The sequence below is a fragment of the Nycticebus coucang genome, chromosome 2, assembly GCF_027406575.1.
Source record: "Nycticebus coucang isolate mNycCou1 chromosome 2, mNycCou1.pri, whole genome shotgun sequence".
NCBI classification, from domain to species: Eukaryota; Metazoa; Chordata; class Mammalia; order Primates; family Lorisidae; genus Nycticebus; species Nycticebus coucang.
The window spans coordinates 177,538,493-177,553,491 of NC_069781.1; the positions used below are offsets into that span (position 1 = coordinate 177,538,493).

At 44.6% G+C, this 14,999-nt stretch overlaps 1 protein-coding gene across 1 annotated transcript in view; it reads right to left on the reverse strand.

Annotated features, from left to right (window-relative positions):
- Positions 1-14,999, reverse strand: part of CDYL2 (chromodomain Y like 2) — a 184,475-nt gene that overhangs the window by 65,046 nt on the left and 104,430 nt on the right. The window contains exon 2 of the mRNA XM_053609004.1: positions 3,326-3,923. Within this exon, the coding sequence (XP_053464979.1) occupies positions 3,326-3,923 (598 nt within the window). The remainder of the gene's footprint in view (positions 1-3,325; positions 3,924-14,999) is intronic.

Genomic DNA, 14,999 nt, shown 5'->3' on the forward strand with positions numbered 1-14,999 from the left:
TGAGGGAGGGCAGGATTAGGAAAGAAGGTAGAAGGAGGACAGAGAGGGCTCCACGTGGGTGTGAACTGAACATTGGCTTCTGCAAAGCTCCCCTCTGGCTGAAAACATAAGTGGAGCCATGTTTTAATTGACTATGCCACTGACAACTTGCTAGGATGTTCTGGAACTATAAAACCCTCCTCTGTATTGTGTCTTCTCCAAGAACCTCAAACCACTCTCTTCAACATTAGCCTTCTCCCTCTGGCGAGGATTCCCAGTCGTTTCCTCTCCCAGGTTTCCCAGACCTGGATGATAAACTAGTTCTTACTAGAGTGTTGAAGGCTGACAGTGGCTGGGGCCTTTATCACACCAGTGACCACAGAAGATGGCATTGTGGATACAGTAAAGTCATGCGTGTGTATGTAACATAAATGTTACTCCTCCCCATGTGTGTATAAATAACACGCATGACTCCTCCCATGTATGTAACACACATTATTCCTCCCCGTGTGTGTAACACACACGTAACTCATCCTATGTGTGTTAACACATGGTATTCCTCCCGTATGTGTGTAACATATGTTACTCCCACCATGGAGCCAGTTTCAGGTGCTTTCTCAACATGGAGCCAGAGGCAGCCACTCCAACTTACTGGAGAGCAGCAGGGAGTCCCAAGGGAGAGGTTTCTTAATACCCTGCTCCAGGCCCCTGACAGGGTCACTAACTCTTAAGAAGTGCTGAAAAAAATCGGTATTGATTTAAATTAAATTGACACCTGAAGTGAAACTTCATCACCACCCCCATTTTACCACAAAGTATGTCTCAAAATGCATTGTCGAGTCACCTGGGGGCTTTGTAAAAGCCCACCTTCCCAGCAACCCCTCCCCAAACTTAGGACCTCAGACTCCCAGGGATATGCTTTAGTCACTGGTGTCCAGGTAATCCTATACACATAAAGTCTGAAAACCCCTGCCTTAACCTTGCAGGAGGAACTCAGGGGCCCTGACAGCATGGGGGGTGATTAAGCAAAAGGGCCCTCTTGGAACAGCCAAAAGAGTGAGACAGAGGCAGGCAGCTGCCTCCTCTCCCTCTAGGCACGGGCCCAAGTGGAGCAGAGAGCATGCCACGGGCAAAAAATGAGGAAGACGAGAGATCCGGGATGAGAAAGTCTGGAACAGCCTTCTGGAGTTAATGGGAATACCATGGACCTCATCGGGCTGGTCGTGGGTTCCACGCCCCGCTACCAGAACATGAACTTGTGGGGAGGGGGGCACTGGTAAGAGAAAAATCACTGGCAGCTGTGCCCACTGTAGAAGGAGGTGCACCTTCCTCTAACCCAATGGTTCTCAACCTTCCTAATTGCCACGTTGTTACGAATGGAAAAAAGGGGTCGCGACCCACAGACCCACAGGCTGAGAACCGCTGCTCTAACCTCTCCAAGAGCCTGGCAGCCACAGTCAGTGGACTTCCCTTCTCACGTTCTCCCCACACTCACGGGGAAGCCACCTTGGGAGCAGGGCAGGGGCTGCCTGCAGCCAGCGTGCAGGGAGTCAAGCCTGAGCCTCGCGCCCGAGGAGCCTCAAAAGCTCCCCCTGCCACTCTCCCTGAGACAGGGAACTCTGCTGCTGCCGGCAGCTGTCACAGGAAAATCAAAACACCAGTGTTTATGCCAAGGCTCATTTACACAAGCCTGCTCCTCCCTGAGAGACGAATTTCTAAAACAAACAGCTTTTACATCTGTTAGCAGGCACAGTCACGTCAGCATCAGGGATCCCCAGACGGAAACATGAGTCAGTCTGGGGCAAAGACTGCTGCTGTTTGGGTGCAATTCCTCTTTGGGAGAAAGAGGAACCTCGACGCGGATTGCGGGGATTCCCCAGCCAGAGTCCCTAAAGACGGTACCTGCTCCAAACACTCAAGAGCCCCCAAACCATCATCGTCACTCTGATGTGAGCTCACCCATCACCCCATCTTCCCGTGGGCCCTCTTAGCCAGCCTGCCTGCATCCCAGCATCTCCGACCCACACACGCTGTGGCTCCATCGCAGCATCTGGCGGCCCTACTCTGATGAACGGGGTGCCCAGGTTCATGCAGGATTTCCTGACACAGCCAGGATTGGGGGTCTGGCAGATGAAGAGAAAAACACCACCAGGTAGACACACGGGTGTCTGAGAAAAGAGGGGAGTCTACACTGGCACCGACTGCCAAACTGCAAGACTCAGGCCAGAAAGGACTCAGTTAAGGAGCAATTCGACTGCTGAAGAAATGTCAGGTTTGGCAGCTTGAGTCACCTGGGTCACTGCCTTCTCTTTCCTTAATTTTGCCTGCAGAGACTTGGTAAAGGAGGAGGAATCCCATCATCTCACAGGACACCCGCGAGCTGCCCTGCTTTCAGAATGGGGCAGGGAGGTGCAAACTGAAAGAATTAGCACAGGCGAGGTCAGGGCAGCATTTGGGACCCGCTATGGCCTGAATGTTGATGTCCCCCCAAAACCAGTATGTTGAAACCTAACCCCCAGTGCGAGAGGTGGAGCCTTTAGGAGCTAATAAGTCATGAGGACTCTGCCTTCACTGATGGGATTAGTTCCTCATAAAGGAAATTGAAAGGAGCATCTGCCCCTTCTGCACATGAGGACACAGAAGGCACCATCTGCGGGGAACAGGTCCTCCTCAGACACCAACTCTGCTGGCACCCTGAACATGGACTTCCGACTGCCAGGACTGAGCAATCAGTTTCTACCATGCAGAAATTACTTGGTCTAAGGTGTTTTGTTACAACAGCCGGGAGAGACCAAGACAGGACCTGACACAGAAACAAGCCTGTCGTCCATCCTAGCAGCAGCAGAAGGGCCAGAGGCACCAGCTAATGGACTGGCTCAGTGCATTCCAAGTTCAACTGGGCCTAAGGAAGAGGAGCAGACCCCAGCCCAGAACCCGCCTCTCTGGGCTACACTGCTGGGGCAAGAGGGGACACCAACCAGGGGCTCCGGCTGGTGCCCTGGGAGGCAGTGGCAGCCCTCTGCAGACATGGGCCTCAGGTCTTAGGAGTGAGGACTTTGAGCTTCACTCAGAGAAGTGGCTCTTGGGTGGTTACCATGGCTGCGGGTGTCTTGAAGTACACTCAGTTGGGGCATCAGTGGCATGGCCTTGGCATGTGAGCTGGTGTCTATAACCAGTGCAGCACAGGGCCAAGTGCACATGGCCCCAGGTGAGAGAGGGGAAGAGAGAATCACCAACTAGCTTTGAGTTGGGGACAGAGGTGGTGGTCTGTCTAGGCTGCAGGCAGCGCCCCCTGGATGTCACAGCCAGAGCCAAACCCAAGAGGAAAAAAAAAATAGCCACAAACCGAGCCCGTTCTCTGCCAGCGCGGCATGGTTCTCGTCACATTCGGCCACATCCTGCTCTCCAACATGGTCATTCAAATCCAAACCAGGCTGGTGGGACCCGTTTCCAAAGTGCCTCTCATCCTTCTCGGAGCTGGCGTCCCCGTTTTCCACCCCGTTCTGGGCCTTTTTGAGTGGGATGATTTGCAAACCGCTGGGGGTAGTCCGGTAGGACACCGTCTTGGCGGCACGGTCGCCTCCCGCTGGGGGCTTGCCTGAATACCCTTTTTTCAGCTTGGAGAGGGGAGGGTTAATTCGCTTCCGTTTATGAGAGGTGGCCTTGCTCTTTCCAGATTCCGAAGGTCTGTGGGAGAGTTTCTCAACCGATGGGCCACGGCCATCCCGGCCTCCAAGGAGCTTGGAGGCACTGGGCTGCTTCCCCGACTTGATCCTCTTATCTTTGGATAAGTGCAGCCCGTTGAACTCATCGATAAACTCCTCACAGTGCAAGAGGTGGTGCTCTGGCTCCCACGTGTCCTCTGTGCTCCCATAGCCTTTCCACCGGATAAGATACTCCCATTTTCCTTTCTTGTTCTTCCTCTTGTCTACAATCCTTTCAACCTGCAACACAAGAGAAGAGGGTCAGAAAAGAGAGAAAGAGAGAAGAAAAAAGTCAGTGCCAGGCAACAAGAGCAGAACAAAGCCTTGGAGACAGAGGCGTGCATACTGGCCACGGCTGAGCCAGAAGGTCAATGCCAAAAGCTGACACTTCCAAGAGGGTTCAAGAAGACTCCTTTATTTCAGGACATCCCTGAATAGAACTAAAGGCAGGTGTGGGCATTTCCCATGATGACTGGTGACACCATCCCCAGTTGGCAGCATCTCCATGTCCACCCACCCTGACTTGCTCTAGTCTGAAACCGCAAGCTTTCACAAGAGATCTTTATTCCTTTCACTGCACCAAAGCAGACTCAAACTTTTAATGGCTGATTTGGAATTTAGTATGGGCTTTTCATCATTACCTATAGTAATCATAAGTAACATTTATTAAGCAATTAAGTAGAAGGCATTATGCTAATTTATCCTTACTTATAATAATACTAATAATTAGCAACATATATTGGGCACTTAGGAGACAGACACTATGCGAAACACTGGGCATAGACTCCTTCTATCTCCTCTTTTCCTGACAACAACCCAATGCAGGTTAAGCCTTTTTTCTACCCTCATTTTACAGTGAGAGAACTAGGGTTCAAGGAGATTGAGTAAGTCAACCAAGTTCCAGGTCTGGGGCTTGAACCACCCTCACCCCAGACCTCTTCTCTTACTCAGGGGGCCATACTAACTCTCTCCAGAAAAAAGCTAACATATTGACCAGACAGGACTTGAATCTAAACAGCCCAAGTCTCCCCATGCAGCTCCACCGGCCATAATACAGGGGAGCCACTGGGGGGCAAGGCTGCGGGGAAAATTGCTGAGAGCCCGGCAGACTCTCAGGCTGGAGAGCAACCTGGCACACCCATGAGTGTGCACTATTGCACTCCCATTTGATGGATGAAGAGATTGAGCATGAGGTATCTACAATGCACAGTGGGGGGCCATGGAGGTGGCACTAAAGCCCAAACGGGTCAGGCTCTGAATCCATGAGCCACCATCTACATGTCTTCAAAAGTAAAAAAGCATCCCCTGTTCTCATGTAATCCCACAGAAAAACACAGAGAGGCAAATGCCAGTCCTGATGTTAATAATTAGTGTATCTAAGTGAAGGGTATCTGAGGGTTCATTAACCAGTCTTTCAACTTTGCTGTGGATTTGATTGTTTTTTAATTAAACTACAATGGTGGAAAATTCCCAATGCTCTAAATTAAAATCAGTAGTGGAAAAATTTCCCCAAAACACAAGATTTCGATGAAAAGGTAAGCAATTTTATTCAAAAGTTTATTATCTTTCAGTATCAATATAATTTTCTAGAATGAAATTCTGACCCAATGAAATTAAGCAACAAGTAAAGAATATGCCTTTGAACTTATGAAAAGAAAATTAACATAGGGCTGGGGTACAGTGATAGTTGATAATTGTTGAAAATAGGCAATGGATATGCAGGGGTTCATTATATGATTCTGTTCATGTTTACATGTTTGGAATTTTATTTGCTTAAAATTTTCTTAATAAAAAGCAAAAGATTTTGGAAAGTGGGATTGTCTCATCAATGGTGTACAAACAACAGAGGCTATGCAAAATAATTAAACAACTTTCACTGCTTTGCACTTAATAAATATGTAAATAGCTAAGCCATACTGCCTCTTTATAAAACTGCTTCTTCATAGACAATTTTAATTATTTCCTAATTGGTTTATCTCAACTTAAATTGGCCTATGTCTATGAAAATTTCTTTACTTATAAAATGCTTTGTGAACATTTGTTTTACATTACATAATTCTTAAACATATCACAAAAACTCTAACGGTTTTTAAAAAATTAAAACCATGCCTAACTGATCCAATTTCCAATGTTTGGGTCAAGTCATTAGGCTGGTTGAGTATTCATTTGTAATAACACTTCATAAATACAACAGCATCTCTGGAAGAGCCTGCAGCTTGCCCATTTTGAGGATATTGTACAGGGAAGCCTTCTATAGGTTTACTGAGGGAGGAAAGTGAACAAGCTCAATACTGTCTGAAACAGCAGCGTGCTAGAAGACACCAACCTCGGAGTGTCAGCAGCAAGCCGAGTATGTGTACTGACATGGAGGTCTCCAGCTCTAGGCAAATGTGCACAGCTTCCAGAACAGAGAAACTTCTTCCCCAGCATGAAGCAGAGGAGCATGTTAGACAAACAGCCAACACAGTGGGTAAGTGCATGGGTGGATGGATAAATGGACAGATGGATGGACGAATGGATGGATCCATATGGGACAGGTGTGAAGGTAAGTAGAGAAGTAGGTTCATAAACAGATGAACATATGGATGGATAGTGGGTTGGGTGGGTGGATGGATGGATAGATGGATGAGTAGATGGAAGGAACGAATAGACTGATAGACGGCTGGATTGAAGGATGGATGGATGGATTAATAGACAGAAGGATAGATAGATGGAAAGAATGGATGGATGGATGGATGGATGAATAGATGGAAGGATTGGTAGATGTATGTATGTACATATGTATGTATGGAAGGATAAATGGATGGACAGATGGACAGATGCAGGATAGGTGAGAAGGTAGGTAGCAGGTGGGCTCATAAGCAGATGGGTAGATGGACAGACAGTGAGGTGAGCGGGTGAATGGATGGATGGGTAAATGGATAATAGGATGGGTCAAAGAGTGGGTTGAGATGTGGGTTCATGAATGGATGGGAAAATGGATGGATAGCAGTCACTTATCAAAATGGGCTTAGCATAATATTCAAGAATGTAAGCTTTAGAACAAAATTATCTGGTTTAAATCCCCCACTAAGCCTATTACCATCTGTTCTTGAAGAAGTTAACTAAATCTCATTGAGCCTCAGATGACTCATAAAGCAAGGCAGAAGTGACAACATCTATCTCACTGGGCAGTCATGGGAATTGGGCAAACATGTATATTTGCATTCCACAGTTAAAGGTCACTTGATCTTGCCTAGCCTCCTGTGAGACAAATCATGGTGGTGTCTACAGACTGAATGTTTCCCCACCCTTCAGAATATGATTCCTTAGGATAGTCAACTCCTCCCTGGGAAGAAGAGAGTGCACCTACTTAGATTAGCCCTTCCCCACGTGAAAGGTGGCTGCACGGTTGGGCTGCTGGAGAAGCTGGGGTGGGTCAGCAACAGTACAGGGTCTAGATGGCAATTGGGGGCCATACTTGGGGTGAAGGAGGCTCAGTTTTGTCCCCCCCCCCCAGTTACTGGCAATTTCAATCACAGACTCACAAGTTGCTTTATGTGGGACATCAAGGCCACTGCATCCACAAAGCCACTGGGTGGCTTGACAACCATTTTCACTTAAATTAACCCAAAACCAATAATAAGAGTATTAATAGAATCATCTCTAATAGCCTGATGTGTGGAGGGAACATTTGGCTCTGACTTTATCCATATGACCCTGGGCAAGTCACCCAACCTCTCTGAACCTTGGTGTTCCCATCTGCAAAACAGATTAATAATTATAATAATTATGATTAATGATAAATGCCTGCAGGGTTGTTGGGAGAGCTGAAAGGACTGTGATATAGAAAAGTATCTTAAATACCACAAGGCACTGCACGGAGACGGGGGATGGCTCTGATGTATCTGCAACTTCAGCTGGCAAAAATGCTTTTACATAGTACATTATTTCACTCAAACTTTAAGACAAAGTTTTTTTCAGGTTCAGCATGACGACTGCTTTTTCTGAAAGATTAAAACACCCGCAAGGAACTCAGAGGAAAGCTGGCTCACAGATACCCCACCTCAAGTTGATCTCCATCATCTCCCAGGACTCCAGCTCCTTCTTTATACCCCTCTGCAGATATTCTGACCCTTTCTTCCTCTTCTCAGGACCATCACAAACAGAACCTGAATGCTAATTTGTTCTGTTGACAACAAAAGCCCTAGTCATTTAGGATTCCATCTTGCCTATGGTTGCAACATTCCCTGTCTGGGAAATCCTTTCTTCTTCTTACACTCCCTGAACTTCCACAGCATCCTAACTCCTCACTGCTGCTGAAAACAGAGAATTAATCCCCCTGGTCCTGGCAGCTCTCCCTTCTGGACCGCTCCCCACCCTACCTGCAGAGACCATGTGCATTACCTGATGCTCGGTCCTTTCAAACAGAAGCAATCGTTAATTCCCTTCCCTTGTACTTGCACATATGAACAAAGGCATGAATTGTTCTACTTCAGGCATTTGTACGTTAAGATAAATAAATTAAATTAAAAAAAGATATATTAGAAAACCTTGGGTGTATACTCCCAAGAGCCTCTTTTTTCACAAATAAGCAATGGGACATTGAACTATTCCCTAGAGTTCAACAACTCAGTAATTAACATTTGCTTTCTCTGAGTGATCCCAGCTAATGTGAGACGCTGTTCTACTGCAGATGGGGGCAGGAACATTCCGATGCAATTATTACAGTTGCCAGGATGCCACCTGTCTGACTGTCTCATTAGTATTAATAACGGGGACAAACACCTTGATTGGAAGATGCTAATTTATTTCCAGGAACTGTCTTAATCACTTTAAGGTGTGAGATTTCATCTTTGACATCCTTTCAGCTGGACATCCTTCTCACCACATGACAAGTGAAGAAACTGAGGCTCAGAGAAGGTAGGTAACTTTCCCTCCATCACACGGTCAGTAGGCAGTTAACTAAGATTTGAATTCAAGTTCATCTGACTCTATGGACCAAGCTCCTTCTCACCAGTGGGAAGCCATCAGAATAAGGTAGGGCCCAGCCAAGCACTAACTGTGTAGGCCAGAAACAAGAAGGACCAGGCACTGAAGAAGGAACCGGCCTCATGGAAGTCATTCAGTTAATGACTCTTTGATGATCATTAATACACAACACGCCCGTGTGCAACGGGATGCCACACAGACCACCACTATGGCGCTCACAGGCTGGTGGGGTTCAAGAGTGAAACACAAGAGCACAAGGTAAGATGAGTAACAAATTACAGAAAGTACTTTGATGGCGAAGTGGAAGGTGCTCTGAGAAATGACAGCAGAAGGGATAGGGCAACTTCAAATCAAATGGTCAGGAAAGTTGCTCCAAGAAAGGAAATTTAAACCAAAAGATATTGAGGTCTTCAGAGATGAGGAGGACTGGACCAGTCAGGGGCCCTTCCAGGAAGGGGAGATGCTTCTGCAAAGTAGGGCCCTGGCTCCTAGCAAGTGAGTAACTTAACCATAGCAATGACTCAACCATTGCTGCAAGTGACTTCTATATATTCTATTCTATTATTTTAAAGACTCACTTAGTGAGTCTGGGAAATCCTTTCTTCTTCTTACACTCCCTGAACTTCCACTGCATCCTAACATCCTAACTCACTTAGTCAAAAGAACCCAACAAGGTAGGTAATTTTCTTTCTTTCTTTTTTTTTTTTTTTAATAGAGGATAAAACTGAGGCACCCAGGAGTTAAGGACTTTGGCCAGGGCCCCAGATACTCATCAGAGAGCTAAGACTTGGTCCAACGCATGTTGGTTCCAAACAAGTAGACTATTCCATAGTGTGAAATATTGGTTCCACACTGCATTTTTTATATATAATATAATGTGTATGGGAGGATATATAGTATATATCCCACTCTGCACAGGGGGCCCAATCTGATCAAAGTCAACAGCATATCTGAAGTTTCAGACCCTCCCCCTCAAGTTTGCTGCACACCTGTGGCACCTTCCCGTAGCTTAGGGTAGTCTCCTGAGCTCTCCTACGGCCCCCTACATGCCATAGGGCCGCCTCCCTCTGCTTAAATACTCCCATTAGTTTCAACAAAAACAGACTGATCATCAGTCATACTCCCGACCCTAGCTACCCACCCAACCAAGACCATTTCTAAAATGACAACAGTTCTGGAACCCAGAATTATCAATCGAAGATCTATCAGACTCTTGAAGGAATATACTGCCCCCCTCAACAGATGGCAGTGGACTGAGAAACTGTCGGTTACAGTACATGACTTGGCCTCTGCAAGCAAAGGGTAAGGCCAGAAAAAGAATAAAGGAAGTTGTCCGTGTCTGCTGTCCAGAGCAGATGTCCCCACACAGAGACATAGCTCATTCTCCTGACCCTGGACCTCGAACCCCACATCCACGGGGATCTCTCTATTCACATCCTTCTAACATCCTGGACAACTCCCTTGGAGGCAAAAGGGCACAGGCATCCCATTGTGACAGTGTGGGGAGTGCAATCCTAGGGGAGGCTAAAGACAGGATGAGTTCCAGGAGCAACATGGAACAGGTAGTTGGAAATTCTCAAGTGTGAGATTACTTCAGATGATTTAGGCAGAGGGGAAGATAACAGATGGGGCTCTTCCACCCTAAACCCAGCAAAACTACACCCAAACCAAGAAATCTGTGTAAATCAAGCTGGCTTTGGGGAGAGGGTCAATGAAGAGATGCTACAGCATCCAAGTGGTGAGAGGGCCCCACAGGAATTCCCACACCCACTAGCTGGAAGACACTGCCCCTGGAGAGATCTCTCTTTGATTAAGAACACACAAACAAAACTAGTCATGGCAACATCATCACAAGACAGAGTTGTAAAAATTTCTAAAACATGGGCCGGGCACAGTTGTGGCAGGAAGTATAAGGAAGAAAATGAGAATAATAACCCAAGTTAATGGACACTCACCAGAGCCCAAGCTTTTTTTTTTTTTTTTCCACTGGGATATCAGCATTTTGTAGTTACAGTCACCCTTTGGATTCTCACCTCTATTTCATGGGTAAAAAAAGTTGAGGTTAAGAAGTCAAGGTTGGGCCAGGAGTAGTGGTTCACACCTGTAATCCTAGCATTCTGGGAGACAAGGCAGGTGGATTGCTTGAGCCCATGACTTGGAAACCAGCCTGAGCCAGAGCCAGACCTCGTCTCTAAAGGTGGGTGCCTATAGTCCCAGCTACTGGGAAGCAGAGACAAGAGGATGGCTTGAGCCCAAGAGTTGGAGGTTGCTGTGACCTATGATGCCAAGGCATTCCACCAAGGGGAATAAAGTAAGACTCCATCTCAAAAAAAAAAAAAAAATTGTTTTTTTTCTAAAACACATAAGAACATGATCATAACTAAAAATCCTCAGTAAAACCGTACTAGCGAAAAGTACTCCTGTCCATTTTTTAATAGCATTTGTGGTGTGTTTTCCAACACTACAGAAAATTTGACCTATGTTTTTAAAAGAGAGTGAGAGAGAGATGATGGTGGAATGAAACTGATATACTTTGAGAAGGAAGCTGAAATGAGAAGAGGTTCATTTACATAAGAAAGGATGTGAAGGAACCAACAGGGAAGAAAAATGCAAGCAAAGGAATAAAATTCCCAACAGAACCAGGAAAGGACAGAATCAACATGCAGAAAATCTCATCCGCGAAGTAGGCAACATACTTGAAAAGCTCTCCAAGAGGGAGGGAGAAAAGGACGCAGATTTTAAAGACACATTAAAGGAAATGAGACTAGACATGTAAGAGAGTAGAGAGCCAACCAATGTACATCCGACAGATGGAAAAAATCAGAATGGGCCAGGAACCCTAACCAAGACATAAGAGAAGAAATCTCTATGTCTTGAGTCTGAAGGTCAAAAACAAAAAGAAAGAAAGATTTCAGTGACGGGGGAAGGAGAAGTTGAGACTACATCAGCTTAATTTCTAACCCTGCAAAACTTCCTCATACCAAAATATTAAACTTCTACCCTCACACCCCAAACTCTCTCATCCCAAATGTTAGGTGCCAAAACAAGGCTGACTTCAGAATAATAAATGCCAGGACAACACATGTGGAAGAAATAAATATTATGAACTCAGGAATTCTATAACCCAGTGGTCCTTCAGATAAGAAGGAAGGAAGGAAAAAAAAAAAAGAAGGAAGGCATCTCATGTCTTAGGGAACAAAATATATATGACGCTTTAAAAAAATGACTCCAGTGTATACTTCCAAGAACAGTTTGAAACCTAACTTTTTTTATCTTAAAACTCAAGAAGGTGTAGTAAGGATACACACTAGGTTTAATGCTAAGCAATGATACAAATGAATAACTAGAGTTGAGTCAAAGCAATTACTATAATTATGACAAAACTGAAAGCAAATATAAAATGATTCTTCAGGAATTAGTTAAATATATGATGTAAAAATAGAAATCAAAATGTAATAGTGATTTTTTTCAATGCCAAGTTAAGATAACAAGCATTAAGAAGGAATCAGTCTTACATGGAAAGGGAAAATATAACTGCATTATTTTTCATTCTATCCCTGCAGAAGCATATGTTTGTGTATACTGTTAAAACAATTATCTACCTTTAAGAAAGGAAAATATGCCCATAAAATGACATGCATGATCCTAGCAATTTTATTCATATTAGACAAGAACTAAAGAAATGAAAACATTTTAACAGGTGAATAAATAAACTGTGACAGATTCAGGCAAAGGGGTACTGCTCAGTAATAAAAATACATGGAACAAATTCACAGGCAGTGTGATGAATGAAGGAGGCCAGACACAGAAGAGGACAGACCAGGCAAAACCCACCAGCAGTGGGCGGCGCCTGCAGCTCAGTGAGTAGGGCACCAGCCCCATATACCTAGGGTGGCCAGTTCAAACCTGGCCCCGGCCAAACTGCAACAACAACAATAAAAAAAAAAAAAAAAATAGCCAGGCGTTGTGGCCGGTGCCTGTGGTCCTAGCAACTCAGGAGGCTAAGGTAAGAGAATTGCCTAAGCCCAAGAGCTGGAGGTTGCTGTGAGCTGTGACACCATGGCACTCTACCAAGGGTAACAAAGTGAGACTCTATCTCTAAAAAAATAAAAATAAAAAAATACCCACCTGCAGTGATGTCACATCACCAGTTGCCAGGCATGGGGGAGCACGGTGGGAGTGGTGGGGAGAATGACCACCACGTCCCATGAGGAAACTTTCTGGGAAGGTGGAAATGTTTTATAATTTGACTAGGGTGGTAGGAACTATATCTGTCAAAAGTCTCCTTTTACACCAAAAACATGGGAGTTTCACTGCACATAAATCGTGCTTCAATAAGGTTGTTTGGAAAACACATGTGAAACACACAGAAATAAAAAGAAGAAACAGACATTTACAAGTCAAATGAGAGGATGGCCATAAGGTCCACACAAGTGTCACAAAAAATAGTTTAAAAAAATGAAATAGTATGAAAGCGTAAAAGCCAAAAAGCGTTAAACAAGGAAGTAGAAAAGAGACCAAATATATTATTTCCAAAAAAACAAAAAAGTTCCTGTAGGTGAACATTTACAGTGGCTTTATTTGTTATTTCCAAAAACTGGATACAACCATGATAACAGATACGCAAACTAAAGTACAACCATGAATAGAATACTACTCAAAAAGAAAAGGGAACAAAGTGTTGGTTGGAGCAGCAACGTGAATGAATCTTAAATTCATTTGCTAAATGAAAGAGCCCAGATCCAAAAGGCTATGTATTTTAATTCTGTTGATGTGGTATTTTGGAAAAGGAAAGACTATAGGAACAGAGAACACATCAATGGGGGCCAGGGGAGGAGGGGATCATTACACATCAGCTACACGAGGGAATCTCTAGGTGACAGAACTGCTCAGTGGTACCATGGGGGTAGATACGTGACTCTGTGTGCTTTCAAAAACCACAAAGCTACAGACCACAAACAAGTGACCTTTTCTGTATAGTTTTCTTTTTCTAAAGCAACCAAGATGTCAGAGGTTCCCAGGATAGAGTGCAGCCATGACAACCGAATCTTACTATATTTACAGATGTATGATACAACCTACAGGCACAAAGTGGGGAAAGGAAACTGACCCATATAACTATGGAAAGCCATGTTTTCACTGGATAAAATAAAAGCAGAAGTCAAAAAGAACTATACGTGAACACTGTCCTCTAGTTGGTAAAGTCGTTTCTCAAAGGACAAAGAATAAAGAAATGACCTTACCCATACAACTAGGTTTGAGCAAGTAAGTAAATAAATTTGAAGGGAATGGGAGCCACGTCTCTCACTGGCAGATAAAAATGTGATAAACTAAAAGAGATGGCTAGAATGAAGCCTGGGATCCTGGGTTAGAGTCAGAGGCATCAGTATGAATTCATGTTTAATATATATAGATATACAGATAAACATGGAAATAAGGACACGCATATTCACAGTTAGTACATACATATATTATTTTCTGTATCTTTCCTCTGCGATGACCAAGCCACAGTGATAGCCTGGTAGCAATGAACATATCCAGCATGTATATAGGTACTGGTTTGTAAACATCATTCTCTAGTAAAACACACACACACACACACACACACACACAGAGCATAACAACAACAACAACAAAAATAACCAGAGCTCTCTAGAGAAATAGCTGATTCTAGCACTGAGCCTGGAGGATCTTGTAGAGCCAGCAATTAAGAAAGTTCTCTAAACAAACAAACCTGCAATGATGGGGGTATAACAAAGCAGCCACCTGACAGAGTCTCCAGTGGCCAAAGGTGGAACAATTTGAAGGACAAAATAAATAATGACAGCACCGTGTTACGGTCTAAAGAATAAAATAAATATCCATGAGCTCATCTGATGTAAATAAATGAAATAATGAATGGTTGGCAAACTCTGGTTTGCAGGCCAAATCTGGCTGGATGTCTGTTTTTGGGAAATAAAGCTTTACTGGGACAGACTGGTTGCCTGTGTGTTTATGGAGTATCTGTGGCTGCTTTCACACTGAACAGAGGAGGTGAGTTGTCACAGGGACTGTGTGGCTTGCAAACACATATTTCCTATCTGGCCCACTACAGAAAAAGTTTACTGACCCTAATCAGTACAGAAAACCACCAAACCACAAAGACAATAAAAGTGGTGGAAAGAAACAAAGGATTATAAAACAATAAAAAAATAAACAACAAGAGTAAGCCCTCACCTATCAACAATAACCTTAAAGGTAAATGGATTAAATTAAAAGATACAGACTCAGGCGGCACCTGTGGCTCCGTGGGTAGGGCGCCGGCCCCATTTACCAAGGGCGGTGGGTTCAAACCCGGCCCCAGAC